This window comes from Amblyraja radiata, chromosome 12 (genome assembly GCF_010909765.2).
Source record: "Amblyraja radiata isolate CabotCenter1 chromosome 12, sAmbRad1.1.pri, whole genome shotgun sequence".
In the NCBI taxonomy this organism is placed as follows: Eukaryota; Metazoa; Chordata; class Chondrichthyes; order Rajiformes; family Rajidae; genus Amblyraja; species Amblyraja radiata.
The window spans coordinates 50724366-50745092 of NC_045967.1; the positions used below are offsets into that span (position 1 = coordinate 50724366).

Below are 20727 nucleotides of genomic sequence, written 5' to 3' on the forward strand. Positions count from 1 at the left end.
GATCTAGACACTAGACTTAGACACAAGACCTAGACAAGAATGGTATTTTCCTGTTCTCAAGAGATGCTGCCTGACCCGCTGAGTTAGTTCAGTTTAGCTTAGTTTATTGTCACATGTACCGAGGTACAGTGAAAAGCTTTTTGTTTGTTGCGTGCTAACTGATCAACGAATGGACAATATATGCTTACAATCGAGCCATTAACAGCGAGTAGATACATGGTACGGGAATAACGTTTAGTGCAAGGTAAAGCCCAGTAAAGTCCGATGAATGATAGTCCGAGGGTCACCAGCATTTTGTGTCCATCTTCAAGTTTTGGAATGATAGTTTGCAATGTTAGCAACAAGTGTATTAATGCTACTCAAACAGTGCTATTAACCGGTTTGCTTTCGAAACTCCTTTGTAATGGACTTGGGAATGTTATACAGTGCATTCAACTGAACCTGACACCACCTTTTCAGGCGTAACATCACTGAATTTTTCACCAGGCGCGATCCAATCCTGTCTCTTCACAGCACAGATTAGCAGCGGCGTACAGCCCTGACGCAGTTCATGACTGATTATAACGGAGAGAAACAAAGACCGTTCTCCTGATGAATGCCCTCGGCAGGTGACAGCCCTGGGAAGGGCACGGTTTGACAAGTTACCTTTGTCTGTGTTGATTCGGCCTAAGTAATGGCCAGTACTGAGTCTAACACTTGTCCCTGGTTTCACTTCACTTGCTGCCATCAGTATCTCCAGCTCTTTATCCCAACACGGCTGGGATAGATTCTCGATGGCAATAAATTGATAGGCGTAGGAAGGAACTGTAGATGCTGGTTTAAACCGAAGATAGACGCAAGAAAGCTGGAGCAACTCAGCAGGGCAGGCAGCATCTCTGGAGAGAAGGAAGGAACAGGCGACGTTTCGGGTCCAGGCCCTTCTTCAGACTTGTCTGTCCCGCTGAGTTGCTCCAGCTTTTTGTGTCTATCTTAGAAATAAATTGCTGATACTCCGCTTCTACCTGACTGAGGAAGGATGTGCTGGCTCTGGAGAGGGTCCAGAGGAGGTTTACAAGTGATCCCAGGAATGAGTGGATTAACCTATGATGAGCGTTTGTCGGCGCTGGGCCTGTGCTCGCTGGAGTTTAGAAGAATGAAGGGGGGACCTCCTGGAAACATGCAGAATAGTGAAAGGCTTGGATAGAGTGGATGTGGAGAGGAGGTTTCCACTAGTGGGAGAGTCTTGGACTAGAGGTCAATAACTCAGAATTAAAGGACGTTCATTTAGGAAGGAGATGAGGAGAACATCTCTTTAATAATAATAATAAATTTTATTTATGGGCGCCTTTCAAGAGTCTCAAGGACACCTTTAGTCAGAGGGTGGTGAATCTGTGGAATTCTTTGCCACAGAAGGCTGTGGAGGCCAAGTCAGTGGATATATTTAAGGCAGGGATAGATAGATTCTTGATTAGTACGGATGTCAGGTGTTATGGGGAGAAATCAGGAGAATGGGGTTAGAAGGGAAAGATAGATCAGCCATGAGTGAATGGCATATACTTAATGGGCCGAATGGCCTAATTCTACTCCTATCACTTAGGACCCTACAGTTTGCCATCATAAAAGTTACAAAAATGAAATGGAGATAGTTCTGATTCATGAAGTTGGGTTTCCTCAGTTTAAGAAAAAAAAGTTATATTGAAGCACTGTATTCTACAACAGTGTGAAAAACAGGCAATCCGTCCATGCAGTGACTGACGCAACATTGACTGGGAACTTTGGCAACGTTTGTCCAATGATGTAAATCCATCGCTAGAGAACGATCGAGCAAGTGAGCATGTGTAGAAAATGTTTGCGGGGAAAAAAGTGACAATATCACATACAAAATGAATGGACATTTATTGAACAATATTTGGGATCTTTTGCTTCTTGAAAAAAAGTGACAATAGAAGACAATAAAAAACGATGGCAATAAGTGGAACTTATAAAATGAGCTCCCCCTGTTACAGACTCCATGTTACATTTTTAACACTTTTAACATCACCCATTTTAGTGAGAAAAGTACAGATAAGATCTTGAACATTGGAATAATATTTGCAAAAGTAAGAAAAATAAATTGCTATTATAACGTAATACAGTTATATTAAAATCAAAATGCTTTAACATTTAATATAAATATAATCTGGAAATACTATTGCAAAACATAACAACATATGAAGTTTCTTCTCCCTGTTTTCATTGCAACCTCTACTCCTGACCCGAAACTCTCTGCATTTTTGGTGACATTCACATAAAGAAGTTCCAAACAACTAAGCCTTGCTAATATCATTGGATATATCCATCTTTGATTTTAAGAAATATTCACTGGACTGTGAATAGTATTGTTGCCCATAAGCATTCTCATCCTAAAGTATCAAGGTGCAGATCAAGATGGCCATTGTTATAAAGGAATAGCAGATCAAGATGGCCATTGTTATAAAGGAATAGCAGATCAGGCCAATAATTGAGTTTATAGTTCTATGCTGAAACCATCTTATATATTAGTCACACTTAATAACTAACAAAGTTACCTGTACATGCGTTTAAGGGGGTATTGTGAGAATACAAGTCAGTAACAATGGTGAGATCAACACTGACTTGTAGCTTAGATGGCCAACCCTAAAAGCCATTGAATTTGTTTGCTTTAGGGACCTGTCCATGCAACATACTGTAACTCTCCTGATTGAAAGCTGGCAGCAGATAAATCATAAGCTTGAAGATCATTAAGGAAATACAAGAGACTACAGATGCTGGAATTTGGAGCAAACGTGCTGGAAGAACTCAACAGCATCAAGCAGCATCTCTGGAGGCAAAGGAATGGCAGACATATCGGGTCAAGTCCTGATGCAAGGTCGTGAACTGAAACGCCAACCATGTCTTTGTTGACATCCACAGATGCCGCTTGACCCACTGAGTCCTTCCTTCCAGCAGTTTTTTTTTTACTAGCGTGAAAATCATCATATTTACTTTCTTACACGTAATGGCGAGTCACCACATCAAATTGAAAACAGGTCACCATGCGATAATTGATTAATTATTGGACCTTGCGTTGAACCGTACTTGTTTGTAGCATAGTTCCCATGAACCTACATTTCCAGTTCCTCTGAAATCCACAATGGATTTCTGTAGTTGTTGTTCACAAGCAGACAGACAAGCATATAGATAGGTAGCCAAGCAGGCAGGCAGGTAGGCAGACAGACAGACAGGTAGACAGGTAGACATGTAGTACCTCTGTCCCCTTTTGGGGCGGAGGTAATAAATTACTGAGATGTACTGCTTAGAGAACAGAAGCGAGTCGCCACCAGTAATATATTACTGTATTTGGGAATCAGCTTAAATCTTATATTTAAGTCTGCACTAATATCTTCTCACAGTCAGTCAGTGACATTCCATTACTGTGTAGCTCTCTGCAAAATAATTTGTTGGCAAAAATTAGAGTGCGGAACATAAACGAAATGCACGAATTTTATTTTTATTTTTTTAAAGTTAGTAAAGTATTGAACAAGGGTGGTACTCACCATGATTGTGGTGACCACTATGGTTCTGTTTTCAGCAGAAGTCGATTCATTGACCTGCTGTATTTCGGCAATAGTCACGAGTCTTTCATATTCATTCCAGTGCCCGATCTAAAAGCAGAAGAGATTCGATGCTTGTTATTTCAACTTTATAGTGTCCCTGAATCTGGAGGTGTGTGTGTGTGTATTCACACTTCTGTACCTTTTGTCTGATGGGAGAGGGGAGAAGAGGGAGTGACCGGGGTGACACTCATCCTCGATTACGCTGTTGGCCTTGCCTAGGCAGCTTGAAGTGTAGATGGAGTCAATGGAAGGGAAGATGGACACAAAAGGCTATAGTAACTCAGCGGGTCAGGCAACATCTCTGGAGAAAAGGAATAGGTGACGTTTTGGGTCGAGACCCTTCTTCAGACTGAGAGTCGAGGGAGAGGGAGACTAGAGGTATAGATAGTGAAATAGCAAGAGATAGAACAAATGAATGAAAGTTTGGTTTGGATGACAGTCTGGGCTGCGTCCACAATTCTCTACAACTTCTCGCAGTACCGTACACTTATTCATTTCTCAGAAATAATTATATTTAAGGGTCTTCCATATTTATATTTAAAGGGTTGTGAAGGTTTGAAGAAGGGTCTCGATCCAAAACATCACCCATTCCTTCTCTCTAGAGATGCTGCCTGACCCGCTGAGTTACTCCAGCTTTTTGTGTCTATCTAAGGTTTTCCTATAGTTTTACAATAGTGTTTTTGCCACAGAAACTAAATTGTAAATATGCATAATTTGTGAAAACCTATCACTGATATAATTAGATTAAGTGAGTGGGCAGTTTTGGTGAGTGGCTTTCAACAGAAAAGATGACAGAAACTCTACTAATACTGATCATAATTTACATTTGGCATTCATAGAGTCGTAGCGTGATACAGTGTGGAAACACCAGCCAACTTGCTCACACCAGCCAACATGTCCCAGCTACATGAGTCCCACCTGCCTGCACCTAGTCCACATCCCTCCAAACTTGTCCTATCCAATTAGTTAATTATTTGTACTAATCTGGACAATTTCACACTAAGGGTTGCGAAAACCAAGGTGACGAGATTTCTATCAACCTCCTCATTAAATTTTAAATCATTTGCCGACAGTGGCATTGCCATATGTGCCCGCAGTTAGAGAGGGAACTGCAAGTTTAAATTAGTCAACTCTGCTCATTCCCTGCAACCATTTGAGATGTTTCTAGGGTCTTAGTTTGTAACTGATAGTTTATCAGGTTGGGGCAGGTCAGTGGCGCCTCATCCATCCAGGGACCCGGGTTCGATCCTGACTACGGGTGCTATCTGTACGGAGTCTGTACGTTCTCCCTGTGACCGCGTTGGTTTTCTCCGGGTGCTTCGGTTTCTTCCCACACCCGAAAGACCTGCAGGTTTGTAGGTTAATTGGCTTTGGTAAAATTGTAAATTAGGTCATAACGTCATAAGTAATAGGAGTAGAATTACGCAATTCGGCCCATCAGGTCAACTCCGCCTTTCAATCATGGCTGATCAATCTCTCCTTCCTTCCCTATTCTCCTGCCTTCTCCCCATAACGTCTGACACCCGTACTAATCAACATGGGCAGTTGGGACTAATGTAGATGACGTATCTTGGTCGGCTCTGGCATGTTGGGCTGAAGGGCCTGTTACCATGCTAGATGACTCAAGGACAATACTAATGCTAGTACAAATACTAATGCAAATACAAATTGTCCCTAGTGTGTAGGATAGTGTTAGTGTATGGGGTGACAATAGACAATAGGTGCTGGAGTAGGCCATTTGGCCCTTCGAGCCAGCACCGCCATTCAATGTGATCATGGCTGATCATCCCCAATTAGTACCCCGTTCCTGCCTTCTCCCCATATCCCCTGACTCCGCTATTTTTAAGAGCTCTATCTAGCTCTCTCTTGAAAGGGTGATTGCTGGTTGGCATGGACTCGATGTGACAAAGGGCCTGTTTCCGCACTGTATCTCTAAATTCCAAAGTCTAAAGTCTACAGTGATACTTCTCAGCTCCATTTCACATCGCAATTTCACCCAAATGTGTTATTTCTTTGTTCGAAATCTTGCCTTAAGTCTGGGTTCATGCTAATAAACTTCAAGTTCCACTCCAAAGCTTGGAATCCACAACCTAGGTAGATACATCAGCGTGGGAGATAATATGAACCAAAATAAAGTGGTCAATGTATTCCTTCGGTGTAATTTGATCATGTACCTCAACTCTATTACCCAACATTGCTTGAAACCTTTGAAGCCATGTTTAACTAAAAATCTACTGGTGATAGACACAAAGTGCTGGAGTAACTCAACGGATCAGGCAGCATCTCTGCAGACAAGGGATGGGTGACGTTTCTGGTCAGGACCCTTCTTCAGAATTTATTAATGCCCTTCTTGAATGGTATCAGGCCCTTCGGCCCAACTTGCTTATGCTGACCAAGATACGCCTTCTACACTAGTCCTACCTGCCCATGTTTGTCCCATATCCCTCTAAATCTTTCCTACCTATCTACCTGTCCAAATGTCGTTTAAATGTTGCTATCGTACCTGCCTCACTGACCTTCTCTGGCAGCTCGTTCCATATACCACGAAAAGATGCCCCTCGGGTTCCTATTGATTCTTTCCCCACTCACTTTAAACCTATGTCCTCAGGCTCTTGATTGCACTAGTCTGGGCTAGAGACTCTGTGCATTCACACTCTCTATCCCTCTCATGGTTTTATACACCTTTACAATATCACCCCTCAGTCTCCTGCACACCAAGGAATTGTGATGGCATTTGGTGGTAAGAATGTACTTTATTTCAGATTTAATGCAAACTTGAAGCCCCAATGCATATATTGATGACTGTAAAAGACTGTGTTAGGGAGAGCAGTTTTCCAAATACAGGTGTAATTTGTGTTGAAGTTTATTCCAAGACTGCAGTGATGAATGTGCTATATTGTGGCTGTTGTATATTTGAAAAATTCTGTTGTATTAATTCCATTCCCTTGTCACCGATGCAGGATAATCAGACTGCTACTGTGCTCCTTATTTGGTCCTGAATTGAGATTCCAACCACATATCCGTCCATAAACACAAAAAGCTGGAGTAATTCAGCGGGTAGAGGCAGTGTCTCCGGAGAGAAGGAATGGGTGACGTTTTGGGTTGAGAGTCAGGGGAAAAGGAAATGAGCGATAGAGAGATATAGGCTTGTATTCACTGGAGTTTAGAAGGATGAGGGATTATTTTATAGAAACATATAAAATTATAAAAGGACTGGACAAGCTAGATGCAGGAAAAATGTTCCCAATGTTGCACGAGTCCAGAACCAGGGGCCACAGTCTTAGAATAAAGGGGAGGCCATTTAAGACTGAGGTGAGAAAAAACGTTTTCACCCAGAGATTTGTGAATTTGTGGAATTCCCTGCCATAGAGGGCAGTGGAGGTCAAATCACTAGATGGATTTAGGAGAGAGTTAGATAGAGCTCTAGGGGCCAGTGGAATCAAGGGATATGGGGAGAAGGCAGGCACGGGTTTTTGATTTCGGATGATCAGCCATGATCACAATGAGTGACGGTGCTGGCTCGAAGGGCCGAATGGCTCCTCCTGCGCCTATTTTCTATGTTAGACAGAGATATAGAGAGATATAGAAAAAATGAACAGGTAGCTTACCAACCCAATGGTATGAACATTGAGAGACGCAAAAAGCTGGAGTAACTCAGTGGGTCAGGCAGCACCTCTGGAGAAAAGGAATAGGTGACGTTTCTAGTCGAGATTTCAGACCCAAAACGTCTCGACCTGAAACGTCACCCATTCCTTCTCTCCAGAGATGCTGCCTGTCCTGCTGAGTTACTCCAGCATTGTGTGTCTTCCTACATATATCCTTCAATCTCTGCAAAATCATACATCTAAATGCTACCTCAGCTGAACCTTAGCTCACAACTTTATCCTTGCCATAGTCAACTTCGGACCCAGATTTTAGTGGTACCTCTGGTTAATCATTCATCTTTTAATGTACTTCTTGTTATACAGACATGCCAGAAGGCCATTCAGCTCATTGTTTTCACGCCTGCTACTAGGGGATTCACATCCTCTTGCAAATACGACATCAATTACTTCTGTGGTTTCATCGGGTCTTGTTAGGCTGCATTTGGAGCATTGTGTGTAGTTCTAGTCACCCCATTACAGGAAGGATGTGGAGGCTTTGGAGAAGATATAAAAGAGATTTACCAGAATGCCGCCTGGATTAGAGGGTCCTAGTTATAACGAGCGATCAAACAAACTTGAAGCATTATCTCTAGAGCGTTGGAGGTTGAGGGGAGGCCTGATTGAATTATATAAAATGATGAAAGGCATAGATAGGGTATATAGTCAGTACCTTATTCCCCAGGGTGGAAATGTCAGTGACTAGAGGGCATAGCTTTAAGGTGAGAGGGGCAATGTTTAAAGGTTATATTTGAGAGTTTATTTTTTTAGGCAGAGGGTGGTGGGGGCCTGGAACGTGATGCAAAGGGTGATGGTGGAAGTATATATGTTAGTGGCAGTCAGGAGGCTTTTAAATAAGCATATAGATATGCAGGGAATGGAGGAATACGAATCACACCCCAAAGATGTACAAGTTTGTATGTTAATTGTCCCTACAGTGTGTAAGATAGCGTAAGTGTGCAGAGATCGCTGGTCATCGCGGACTCGGTGGGCCGAAGCTGAGAAGGATGAGAGGGTATCTTATAGAAACATATAAATTATTAAAGGATTGGACAGTCTAGATGCAGGAGAAATGTTCCCGATGTCGGGGGAGTCCAGAACCAGGGGGTCACAGTTGAAGAATAAGGGGTAGGCCATTTAGGACTGAGATTAGAACATTTTTTTTGTTGAGAGTTGTGAATCTGTGGAATTCACTGCCACAGAAGGCAGTGGAGGCCAATTCTATGTTTCTATGTTTCTATGTTCTATGTTTCTATGTAATTCACTGGATGTTTTCAAGGGAGAGTTAGATTTAGCTCTTAGGGCCTAAGGGCTGAATGGCCTACTCCTGCACTTATTTTCTATGTTTCTATGTTTCTATGAATGCCCGCATCTTAAATGCATGCGTGACGGCATCTTACACGTATGAGCACCGGCATCTTACACGCAACAGTGCCTGCATGTTACACGCATGATGCCAGCATCCCTACCAGCCAAGGACATCACGGGTACGTACGTGTGCGGTAGATTGGGAACACGGTCCGATCGGAGGACGCTGACGCGGGATCCGCGCGGGACTCAGTCGGGACACGGTTTGTTAAGCTGCAGCCATTTTATGTAAGTTAGGCTGATGTACCATGTTCATAGTCAGTTAGTAAATTAATGTCAAATTACTTACTCGATTGTTGTCATTGTTCCGGGCAATAGTTTACTTTAGAGACAGTTTACTTATAGACACAGCGCACAAACAAGCCCTACGGCCCAGGCAGTCCGCACCGACCAGCGATCCCCGCACATTAACACACACTAGGGACAATTTACATTTATACCAAGCCAATTAACCTACAAACCTGCACGTCTTTGGAGCGTGCAAAGAGACCGAAGACCTCGGAGAAAACCCAAGCGGGTCACAGGGGGAACGTACAAACTGCGTACAGACAAGCACCCGTGGTTGGGATGGAAGCGGGGTCTCTGACGCTGTAGGCATTGCCCCTGTCCCACTTAGGAAACCTGAACGGAAACCTCTGGAGACTTTGCACCCCACCCAAGGTTTCCGTGCGGTTCCCGGAGGTTGCAGGTGGTTGCCGGAGGTTGCAGGTAGTGGAAGCAGGTAGGGAGACGGACAAAAACCTCCGGGAACCTCAGGGAACTGCATGGGAAACCTTGGGTGGGGCACAAAGTCTCCAGAGGTTTCCGTTCAGGTTTCCTAAGTGGGACAGGGGCATTAGGCAGCAATTCTACCAGTGCCACCGTGCTGCCCACATACAAAACACTATCCCTGCAAAATCATCCGTCTCCACTCTGCCTCAGCTGCACCTTGGCTCACAGCCTCATTCCTGTCCTTGCCATAATCTAATTCATACTTGTAGTTTTTCCACAAACCAGCACTTGCAGTTCCTTGTGTCTGCAGTTTTGTGCAGTGGAGGTTCTGTCATGCACCACCACGCCTGCAGCTGTTATTGTGCAGTTCTCTAATGATCGTCTGAAAAAAACTGAAAGCCTGATGCAAACCTAAAGCAGCGTCGAAAAGAACCAAATCTGGCAGTATTTCAGCTGTCAGTTCCACATGAGGACAGTGGAAATTAAGGTTGGGGCCTCCACGAAAATCCGGTGGCTCGTCTGATTTAATCAGTTTCCCTTTTTGAGTGATCAAGTGAATTAGGTTAAAGTATTCCTCGGGCTATATGAGGTGAAATGGCATGGGATTTAGCTTCTTCAAACTAATCAGATCCGCACACACGCACTTATCAAAGAATAACATTGGTAAGGTTGAGAGAACTGGCAATATTGTCTCACCGATCTCAGCACATGAGATAATCTAAACCATCCAGTTTTTATCTTAAAACACTTGATTTCCTATGCTGATAGCAGTATATTAAATTGCATGAGGCATAGAATGAATGTGTTATTGCAGCCTGTGACAGGCAGGTCACAGTGCAGTTTTTTGATTGCGTACTCAAGGTATGCAAATATTCGCCACATAGACATGGTAGACAGCCAGAATCTTTGTCCCAGGGTGCTGATGTCAAAGACTAGAGGGCACATCTTTAACATGAAAGAGACTAAGGAGATGTTTAGTTCAGTCTAGTTTAGAGATACAGCACGGAAACATGCACCTTCAGTCTACCGAGTTCACGCTGACCAGCGATCCCTGCACGCTAACACTATCCCACACACACACTAGGGTCAATTTACAATCTTTACCGAAGCCAATAAACCTGTACGTCTTTGGGATGAGGGAGGAAACTGCGCTCCCGGGGAAAACCCACGCAGGTCACGGGGAGAACGTGCAAACTCCGTACGGACAGCACACGTAGTCAGGATCGAACCCGGGTCTCTGGCGCTGTGAGGCAGCAACTCTAGCGCTGTGCCGCAGTGTCACCACAGTGTGAGGCACAGATGTGTGGGGCGAGGTTTTTTACAGAGTGTGTGGTGAGTGCCTGGAACGTGCCGGTGGGGACACATATAATAGTGGCATCGAAGGGCCGCAAAATGGATAGATATGGTTCACGTGCAAAGTTAACTTGGAGATATGTTCGGCACAGGCATTGTGGCCTGAACGGCTTGTTTCTGTGCTGTACTGTTCTCTATCATTATATGCCTACCCTTCTCATTTTGAATCAGGATCTGATTTATTCATTCAATTACAAAGTTTAAAGCACATCTGCAGTAATGCATTTTTTATTGAGAAAATTGCTATTCTCATAGATCCATATCAATATATCTAAATGTCAAGAGAGGATTTTTAATATATTTGGGCAAAGCATCCAGACCCATTTGCCATGTAAATATACAGATATCTTTCTACCCTGTGAGATCAAGGATTTAGCAACACCTATTTATTGAACTGTTTCCCCACTGAATCGTTGCTGGGGATATGAGTCTCTGCCAAATAACCGAGACTTCGTCAGCTACTCAAAACGTGCCACCTAGGTAAGCCAAGATGGCCCCCAACCCAGGCGACTATTTGCGTGCCAGCCACAATATTACAAATATGTCAAATATTACAATTGCTCCACACTCTTAGATCTCTAACACTGTAAATGGCTGCATTATGATCTGTCTCTCCACTGACTGGATAGCACGCAACAAACGCTTTTCCCTGTTCCTCGGTACCACGGGAGTTTTTTCTCCAGTGTAGCAGTGAGACGTTGGGTGAAGGTCATGTCATAAGTGATAGGAGCAGAATTAGACCATTCGGCCCATCAACTCTATGGCTGATCCATCTCTCCCTTCTAACTGCCTTCACCCCATAACCTCTGACACCTGTACTCATCAATAATCTATCTATCTCTGCTTTAATCATTGTTTTATCATTAATGTCTTATTATTATTAATGTTTAGTGATTTCTGAGTCATTCGTAACTAATAATAATAATGGATGGGATTTATATAGCGCCTTTCTAATACTCAAGGCGCTTTACATCGCATTATTCATTCACTCCTCAGTCACACTCGGTGGTGGTAAGCTACTTCTGTAGCCATAGCTGCCCTGGGGCAGACTGATGGAAGCGTGGCTGCCAATCTGCGTCTACGGCCCCTCCGACCACCACCAATCACTCACACACATTCACACACAGGCAAAGGTGGGTGAAGTGTCTTGCCCAAGGACACAACGACAGTATGCACTCCAAGCGGGATTCGAACCGGCTACCTTCCGGTTGCCAGCCGAACACTTAGCCCATTGTGCCATCTGTCGTCCTTGACAAGTAACTGTCATGTTGTTACTTGTGGGCGGAGCACCAAGGCAAATTCCTTGTATGTGAATACTTGGCCAATAAACTTACTTACTTACTTAAAAATATCCTTTGACTTGGCCTCCACAGCCTTCCGTGGCAAAGAATTCCACAGATTCACCACCTGCTGACTAAAGAAGTTCCTTCTCATCTCCCTCCTAAAGGAAGGCCCTTTAATTATAAGCCTATGACCTCTGGTCCTAGACTCTCCCACTAGTGGAAACATCCTCTCCACATCCACTCTATCCAAGCCAATGAAGTATTCCATTAGTAAATTACTGGTCTATAAAAACTCAACTCACACCGGAGATTCAATGTGGGATTTGTGTTGTTTGCCCGCTTCACCACGTGGTTCATCTGCCAACTCAATTATGAACAGAACTCTGTTTCAAACAAAAAACACAGCGACACTCTGAAACAAACTGTGCCTGGCTCATTGTTGTTGTATCAGAGATGACTGAGAGCAGGCAGTTGGATCAATTTGGGCTATTACCTTGGCTCTTACTGAAGTTAGGAATCGTTCACTGCTGTGCACTCTGCATAAGAAACGGGCTGAGTATCGATTAATAGATCTGGGTCACTATCCGGTAACAAGAACAAGGCAGACCTCTTTTCCTTCACTGGAGACATTTGCCAATTCATCCAACAGAGCTTCTCCAGTCTGCGTTTGATCTTAAGTTTTAATTAAAAAAGAAGGTATTTAATTTTTTTCCCTGTACTGTAATATTACAGTTAATCAAAATATTAATTTGTCTTGTCACATAATCCAGCTTTAAAGTGGTATTATACCTGGGCTTATGTTGGGTCGGACCTGTGATTAAAATCAATGTCAGTGATTATTTCTACAGAGGGAGTGTTTCTTTGTTTTCCTTTTGAGTGTGCTAGTTTGATGCGTTTGGGAATATTGCACCAGATAGCAAGCGAGAAGCTCCAACTTTCATTCGTGTGTTAAGAAGTAGCTCAGGACAAGCAACTTAGAAGTTTTATTCGGGGAGAAATTTTCCTTAGATGAGTGCTGCTCTAACCACATGCAAGAAGCTCCACACCATCCCCAACAAAGCCGTCTGCTTGACAAGCATCCCGTCCAATTCACTTACAATAAACATTCACTCACACTCTCAATCATGCACCATTTTTGCCATTAGTCATAGAGGCATCGAGTGATACATAGTTGGAAACAGGCCCTTCAGCCCAACTTGCCCACACTGGCCAACATGTCCCAGCTACACTAGTACCACCTGCCTGCGTTTGGCCCATATCCCTTCAAACCTTTCCTATCCAAGTACCTTTCTAACTGTTTCTTAAATATTGGGATAGTCCATGCCTCCTCTGGCAGCTAATTCCATATACCCATCACCCATTGTGTGAAAAAGTTACCCCTCAGATTCTGAATAATTTTTTTCCCCTTCACCTTGAACCTATGTCCTCTGATCTTCCATTCACTTACTCTGGGCAAGAGACCCTGTGCGTCTACCTAATCTATTCCTTTCATGATTTTATGCACATCTCAAAGATCACCCCTCATCCTCCTGCACTCCAGGGAATAGTGTCCGAGCCTGCTCAACCTCTCCCTACAGCTCAGACCCTCTAGTCCTGGCAACATCCTTCTCAATACACTTTCTGAAGGAGACAGCCATGGAAATAGCGATTGTACTAATTATAATTTTCCAGAATTTTATGTATTATGAAATTGTTCCAGAAGATAGGAGATAACAAATATTAACCCAATATTTAAGAAAAAAGGAGAAAAAAACACAGCAAATCACAGATCGGTTTACGTGATTTAGTTTAGTTTAGTTCAGTTTAGTTTATTGTCACGTGTACTGAGGTACAGTGAAAAGCTTTTGTTGCGTGCTAACCAGCCAGTGGAAAGACAACACATGATTACAATCGAGCCATTCTCAGTATACAGATACATAATAAGGGAATAACGTTTAGCAAAGATCCTATAGCGGAGCAAGATAGACCACTCCTTCTAAATGCAATGGGCTGACGTGTAGTACGCAACGGAGCGGAACGTGGACCTTTTTTTCATCCATTTCAGTAACTCGACCCGACCCAACTCGCAGTGTAATCAACGTTGCGGGGGAACAGTTTTATTAATAAATTATAATTCTGAAAATGAGGAGAAGATTTTTACCAAAGTACTTTTATTTTTACGAGGATGTTTCCGTAACCGGCTTCCGTCTCCGCACTAGTATCTTTGCTCCGTAATGGGATCTTTGGTGCGGAGACGGAAGCCGGTTACGGAAATGGGGCCGAAAATTACCCATGAATCTGCCCATGACCGTACTACGTCTTTTTCGTCGAGTGATCTATCTTGCTCGCGACAGGATCTTTGACGTTTAGTGCAAAGTAAAGCCAGTAAAGTCCAATCAGGGATAGTCAGAGGGTCTCCGATGAGGTAGCTCGTAGTTCAGGACTGCCATCTGATTGTGGTAGGATGGTTCAGTTGCCTGATAACAGCTGGGAAGAAACTGTCTCTGAATCTGGAGGTGTGTATTTTCACACTATCTTTTGCTCATTTCGGTAGAGGGGAAAATGCATGAGGATGAGATTGCAGGAACATCAATGAAATTAGAAAACGTCAACATAAACTTCCAAAAGGAAAATCATGTTTGACAAAACGATTGGAGTTTTTATTGCGGATGTAACTGGTCGGTTAGATAAGGGAGAATCAGCAATTGTGATGTGACTTTAGACTTTACTTTAAAGATATAGCATGGAAACAGGCCCTTCGGCCCACCGAGCCCATGCTAACCACCGATCATCCGTTCACATTAGTTCTAAATGATTCCACTTTCCGCATTCTCTCCCTACACAGAAATTGGACAGAGCCCAATTAATCTACAAACTGTAGATTGGTTATTTCCTACTAACCAATTGTACTGCTTGTTAGTAGTTGCTCTGCCTAATATGTGATTTATATTACCAAGAGCTTGCTTACGCAATTCATTCTGGGTAGCTGCTAGTGACTGTAATGTTCTACAGACCAATGCTGTAAGTGGACTTTAATAAATATGTGTTGTATTTTGGTATGTGTACGACTCCACTCATTACAAGGTGTCAAGAAGTGAGTCTTACCTACTCCGTTCATGTTTATCGGGTTTTGTTGTTTTTACATTTGTTTTATGTGCCTGTTATCTCTATCATGGCAAACTCGTCTCATGGTCCTAGTCCTCTGATCTTTGACACCGACATTGCCCGACACTGGTGCCTTTTATCGCTGCTGCGGCCCGACCCCCGGAGATTCGGAGGCTGCAACTGCGGGTTTGGCGGGCGGCACCGGGAGCCCGCGGGTCCCTGGAGGGAGACCGCTTTTCAGGGCTTCCGCAACGGCGACTTCTCCCGCCCGAGTTGCGGGGTTGAAGAGCTCCTGGAGCGGGGCCTACATCACCGCCCCGCGCGGCTTGGAATGGCCGCGGGAGTTTGCGAGCGCGCGCCGGGGGCCCTAACACCAAGACCCGGTGTGCGGCCTTGCATCACCCGGCGTGGCTTTAATGGCCACGGGACAATTCGCCATCACCCGCCGGGGGCTTTGACTTTGACTCTGACATCGGGGGGGAGAGTGCAGTGGAGAGATAAGTTTTTTTGGCCTTCCATCACAGCGATGTGATGGATGTTTGTGTAAATTATGTTGTGTCTTGGGTCTATTTGTTTGTAATGTATGGCTGCAGATACGGCATTTCGTTTGGACCTCAAGGGGTCCAAATGACAATAAATTGAATTGTATTGTATTGTATTGTATTGTTGTATTATAGCGCGACTACATTGACTACATTCGCATTGTTGATCGCTACGATTCTCCAGATGTACGTGCTTCCGTGCTACTAAACCTGGCTGGTCCTGAGGCAATGAAACGTGCCAACCATTTTCGTTTTGAGCCTGCTGTTTTAGACGCAAACGGATAGATCCTAGTGCCTGCAGAAACGATTGATGACCCTGCTGTCCTACATGCAAAGTTTAGACAGCTGTGTGACCTCCCCTCGAACTCTGTTATCGAACGTACCAAGTTTTTTACTCGTACGCAACAGGTTGGCGAGCCGATAGAATGTTTTATTGGCGGCTTGAAACACATGGCTGCACGCTGTCATTTTCGAGATTTATGCCATGAACTAATCCGCGACAAACTCGTTGGAGGTATGCTTAATGACAAGGGGAGAGATGAATTGCTTCGTAATACTGAACTAACTCTTAATCAAGCCGAACACTCCTGTCAGATTGCTCAGATAACGGCTTCTCAGACTAAGTCTGTGACCTCTGGGCAGCGCTCCCAGTATACTGTTAACCTTACAGACATCTCCTGTTGTAACAAGCATCCGCAGCCTTCCCCTGCCTGGCAGCAGTGAAGGCCTGCTGCTCGATGTCCTAATTGTAACTATTCTCATACTCCAGATTGCTGAGATAACGGCTTCTCAGACTAAGTCTGTGACCTCTGGGCAGCGCTCCCAGTATACTGTTAACCTTACAGACATCTCCTGTTGTAACAAGCATCCGCAGCCTTCCCCTGCCTGGCAGCAGTGAAGGCCTGCTGCTCGATGTCCTAATTGTAACTATTCTCATACTCCAGGTCGGGAGTTCTGTATTGCTTGTGGTAAAATTTGCCATTTCTGCGAGAAATTCAACCACTTTGCAAAATGTTGCCGTTCCCTTGCGACTCAATCCGTCTCACGGCCGAGTTTGCACCATGAGTCTGCTTATAACGAAAGCCGAGAACTTGAGGTGCCATCCTCCGCTCAGCTCTCTGAAAGTGAAGATAACAGTTCAGCCATCCACTCTCTCGTCCCTTGCTCTAACGAGCAACTTGACCCTGAGGTAACCATGTTTGTAAATAACAGGCCTGTGATCGCAAAGATTGATACTGGCGCGAAATGCAACGTCATCTTGTTTTCTGAGTTTTAAAAAATACGTAACGCTGAACATGTTGAAAAGGCCTCGGCCACACTTCGGGCCTATGGGGTGATGTTCTACACCCGCTTGGACAAACTGATTTAAACTGCATCATAGAATCGCAGCCTCATACCCTAACGTTTTATATCGTCAAGGGGGATTCTGAAACTCTGCTTGGTATCAATACATGCCACGATCTAGGCCGAGTATACTTTGGCCGCGCTGTCCATCAACTCTTTCTCGCTGAGGGCCCTTGGACCTAGACTGGTCCAACCTTACTACAATCGGCACCCCCTTCGGCCATTACAAATTCCTGAGAATGCCCTTTGACATCAACTCTGCCAGCGCGGTTTTCCAGCGCACGATGCAACAACTGTTTGCGGGGTATCCATGCGCCATTATTGTTGATGACATTCTCGTTTATGGGCGTGACTTGGCTGAGCATGACGCTAGTCTGAAGAAAGTGCTGGAGCATGCCAAAGACATCCAGCTCAAACTCAATCCCCTGAAGTGCAAGTTTCGGGACCCGGAAGTTACCTACGTCGGACATGTTTTTGCACTACGGGTGCTGTCTGTACGGAGGTTGTACGCTCTCCCTGCGTGGGTTTTCTCCGAGTTCTTCGGTTTCCTCCCACACTCCGAAAACTTACAGATTTGTAGGTTAATTGGCTTGGTATAAATGTAAACTGTCCCTAGTGTGTGCAGGATAGTGTTAGTGTGTGGGAATCGCTGGTCGGCACGGACTCGGTGGGCCGAAGGGCCTGTTTCTACGATCTTTTATGAGTTATAACATGACAGGTTTTAGTTAAGGTCTGCAGATATTTTAATACTTAGCTCGGATGAATAAATATATTTTAACATTGCTCCTGGACTCGACAAACCATTGAGAATTCAATGAATCTCCAATGGGTTTAAAGTGCAGATATTTCTGGAGAAAGGGTTAATAGGTCCCTTTTGGATGTCAGTGGTTATGGGGGAAGGCAGTGGTTATGGGGGAAGGCAGGAGAATGGGGTTGAGTGGGAAAGATAGATCAGCCATGGGGGGATGGAGGAGTAGACTGGATGGGGCGAATGGTCTAATTCTGCTCCTAATACTTATGAACAAATGAACTTTAGAAATGTCACCATATTACCAAGAGGTTGCTTACGTAATTCAGTGTGAGTAGCTGTTAGATACTGTAACGTTCTGCAGACCAATGCTGTAAGTGGACTTTAATAAATATGTGTTGTATTTAGATGTGTGTACGACTCCACTCAATACACAAACATTCACATTTTTGGATGTGGGAGGAAATTGGAGTACCCAGAGGAAACCCACTAACTGTGTTTTTGCCAAGTTGAGTTTAGAAGGATGAGGGGTCACCTAATTGAAACCGACTAGTGAAAGACCTGGATAGGGGGGATGTGGAGAGGATGTTTCCACTAGTGGGGAAAGTCTAGGACCAGAGGTCATCGCCACAGAGTAAAACAATGTACCTTTAGAAAGGAAATGAGGAGGATTTTCTTTTAGTCAGATGGTGGTGAATCTGTGGAATTCATTGCCACAGACGGCTGTGGAGGCCAAGCCTGAGTATTTTTGAGGCGGAGATTGACAGATTGGTTAGTTCGGGTGTCAGGGGTTATGGGGAGAAGGCAGGAGAATGGGGTGGAGAGGGAAAGATAGATCAGCCACGATTGAATGGCGTAGTAGACTCGATGGGCCGAATGGCCTAATTCTGCTCCTATGACTTATGAACTTATGAACATGGACAGCAGTGGGCAAGACGGGTGGCTCCCTGACACCCTCTCAAAGGCCACATGAATGAAATAATGAAAGAACCCATGAAAGAAAGAAATAAGATTGCTAGGGTCCCTAAGTCATGCTCGCTGTTAGAATAGTGTACAGGGACTCAACCGTGAACAGAGGTTGTGGGGAGAAGGCAGGAGAATGGGGTTAGGAGGGAGAGATAGATCAGCCATGATTGAATGGTGGAGTAGACTTGGGCTAATTATCCTCCTATCACTTAAGAAGCTATGAACATTATGTCCCGAAACTAAGGCTTCAATTAAGAAATGTAAAGGTAAAAATAATGATTGTAATCCTGGACATCAATAGTTATCAGTAATTTGAAGAGTTAAAAAAGTATGTTTTATCTTGGGAGGAATGGGGGAGATTAACGGAGCAAAGGATTTAAATTGTCATGAGCAAATGAATCATTGACCTGGGCGGCATTAGCAGTTCTTTTATTCCAACCTCCTCCCCCAAATGACTCATCTACACTCAACACAAAGAAGACTTTGTACATAAATCAACAAAAATAGAGAGTTAAAGCAACAGGAGGATCAGGTGGAATTTAATGACAGCCTGGGGCGGCACGGTGACGCGGTGGTAGAACTACTGCCTTACAGCGCCAGACACCCGGGTTCGATCCCGACTACGGGTGCTGTCTGTACGGAGGTTATACGCTCTCCCTATGACCTGCGTGGGTTTTCTCCGAGTTCTTCGGTTTCCTCCCACACTCCGAAAACTTACAGATTTGTAGGTTAATTGGCTTGGTATAAATGTAAACTGTCCCTAGTGTATGCAGGATAGTGTTAGTGTGTGGGAATCGCTGGTCGGCGCGGACTCGGTGGGCCGAAGGGCCTGTTTCCACGATCTTTTATGAGTTATAACATGCCAGTTTTTAGTTAAGGTCTGCAGATATTTTGATACTTTGCTCGGATGAATAAATATTTTTTAACATTGCTCCTGGACTCGACAAACCATTGAGAATTCAATGAATCTCCAATGGGTTTAAAATGCAGATATTTCTGGAGAAAGGGTTAATAGGTCCCTTTTGGATGTCAGTGGTTATGGGGGAAGGCAGGAGAATGGGGTTGAGTGGGAAAGATAGATCAGCCATGGGGGGATGGAGGAGTAGACTGGATGGGCCGAATGGTCTAATTCTGCTCCTAATACTTATGAACAAATGAACTTTAGAAATGTCACCATCTATTTTTTAATCAGAACCAATTTTCAATTATCTTATGTTTAAGAAGGAACTGCAGAAAGAGTCTGAAGAAGGGTCTCGACCCGAAACGTCGCCTATTTCCTTCGCTCCATAGATGCTGCCTCACCCGCTGAGTTTCTCCAGCATTTTTGTCCAAATATCTCATGCTCATTTTCTTATTATCCAATTGAGCAATTTCAGATCCTTTTCATTGGAGGCGATGATTACATTCTTGCAACAGTAGCTAAAGTTCTTGTCTGCTCACTGAACTACTGTCACAGAGCTTCTGAGTAACTTACCAACACTTTTTCAAGAGTGTTGAAAATCTACTGAAAGAAAATGTTTGTAAAAAAGACTCATTGCATCTGAGGTCATTTAATTACTGAACAGTTATTGTCTATATAAGCCATGGAAACCATGGCTACGAGTTAAGAATGAAGCCTTTTTAATTAGTAAACAAACAGGATGTGCTCAAAGAACATATTGATGAATCTTACATGGGGTCATTTACAGGTTGCTAGACACAGAGGGTCTGGAACTATGTTTCTGTTCATGCACGTCAAACCCTTCTGAGACATAAAGTGTCAACCCATTTTGTCAACCCAGTGTTAACCCACGATGTCTCACACGGTTGTGTAGACTTATTAAGGGAAGAGTCAGCAGGGGTGTTGCATCTACTGGCAATCGACCTAAGGATGTAAGTGTGGGGACGTTTTTCAGAAGCAACTGCAGAAAAACAATAACGGCAAGTATTTTGGCAGTAAATGCACAAATAGAAAAGCATGGTGAGTAATGGGGAGGCACGGTGGCGCAGCGGAAGAGTTGCTGCCTCACAGCGCCAGGGACCTGGGTTCGATCCTGACTACGGGTGCTGTCTGTGTGGAGTTCGTACGTTCCCCCCATGACCTGCGTTGGTTTT

The 20727-nt window shown here is 44.1% G+C and overlaps 1 protein-coding gene across 4 annotated transcripts in view; it reads right to left on the reverse strand.

Moving 5' to 3' along the window:
- Positions 1-20727, reverse strand: part of gria3 (glutamate ionotropic receptor AMPA type subunit 3) — a 310941-nt gene that overhangs the window by 98685 nt on the left and 191529 nt on the right. For all 4 annotated transcript variants that reach the window (XM_033030754.1, XM_033030753.1, XM_033030751.1 and 1 more), the window contains exon 9: positions 3534-3641. In XM_033030754.1, the coding sequence (XP_032886645.1) occupies positions 3534-3641 (108 nt within the window). The remainder of the gene's footprint in view (positions 1-3533; positions 3642-20727) is intronic.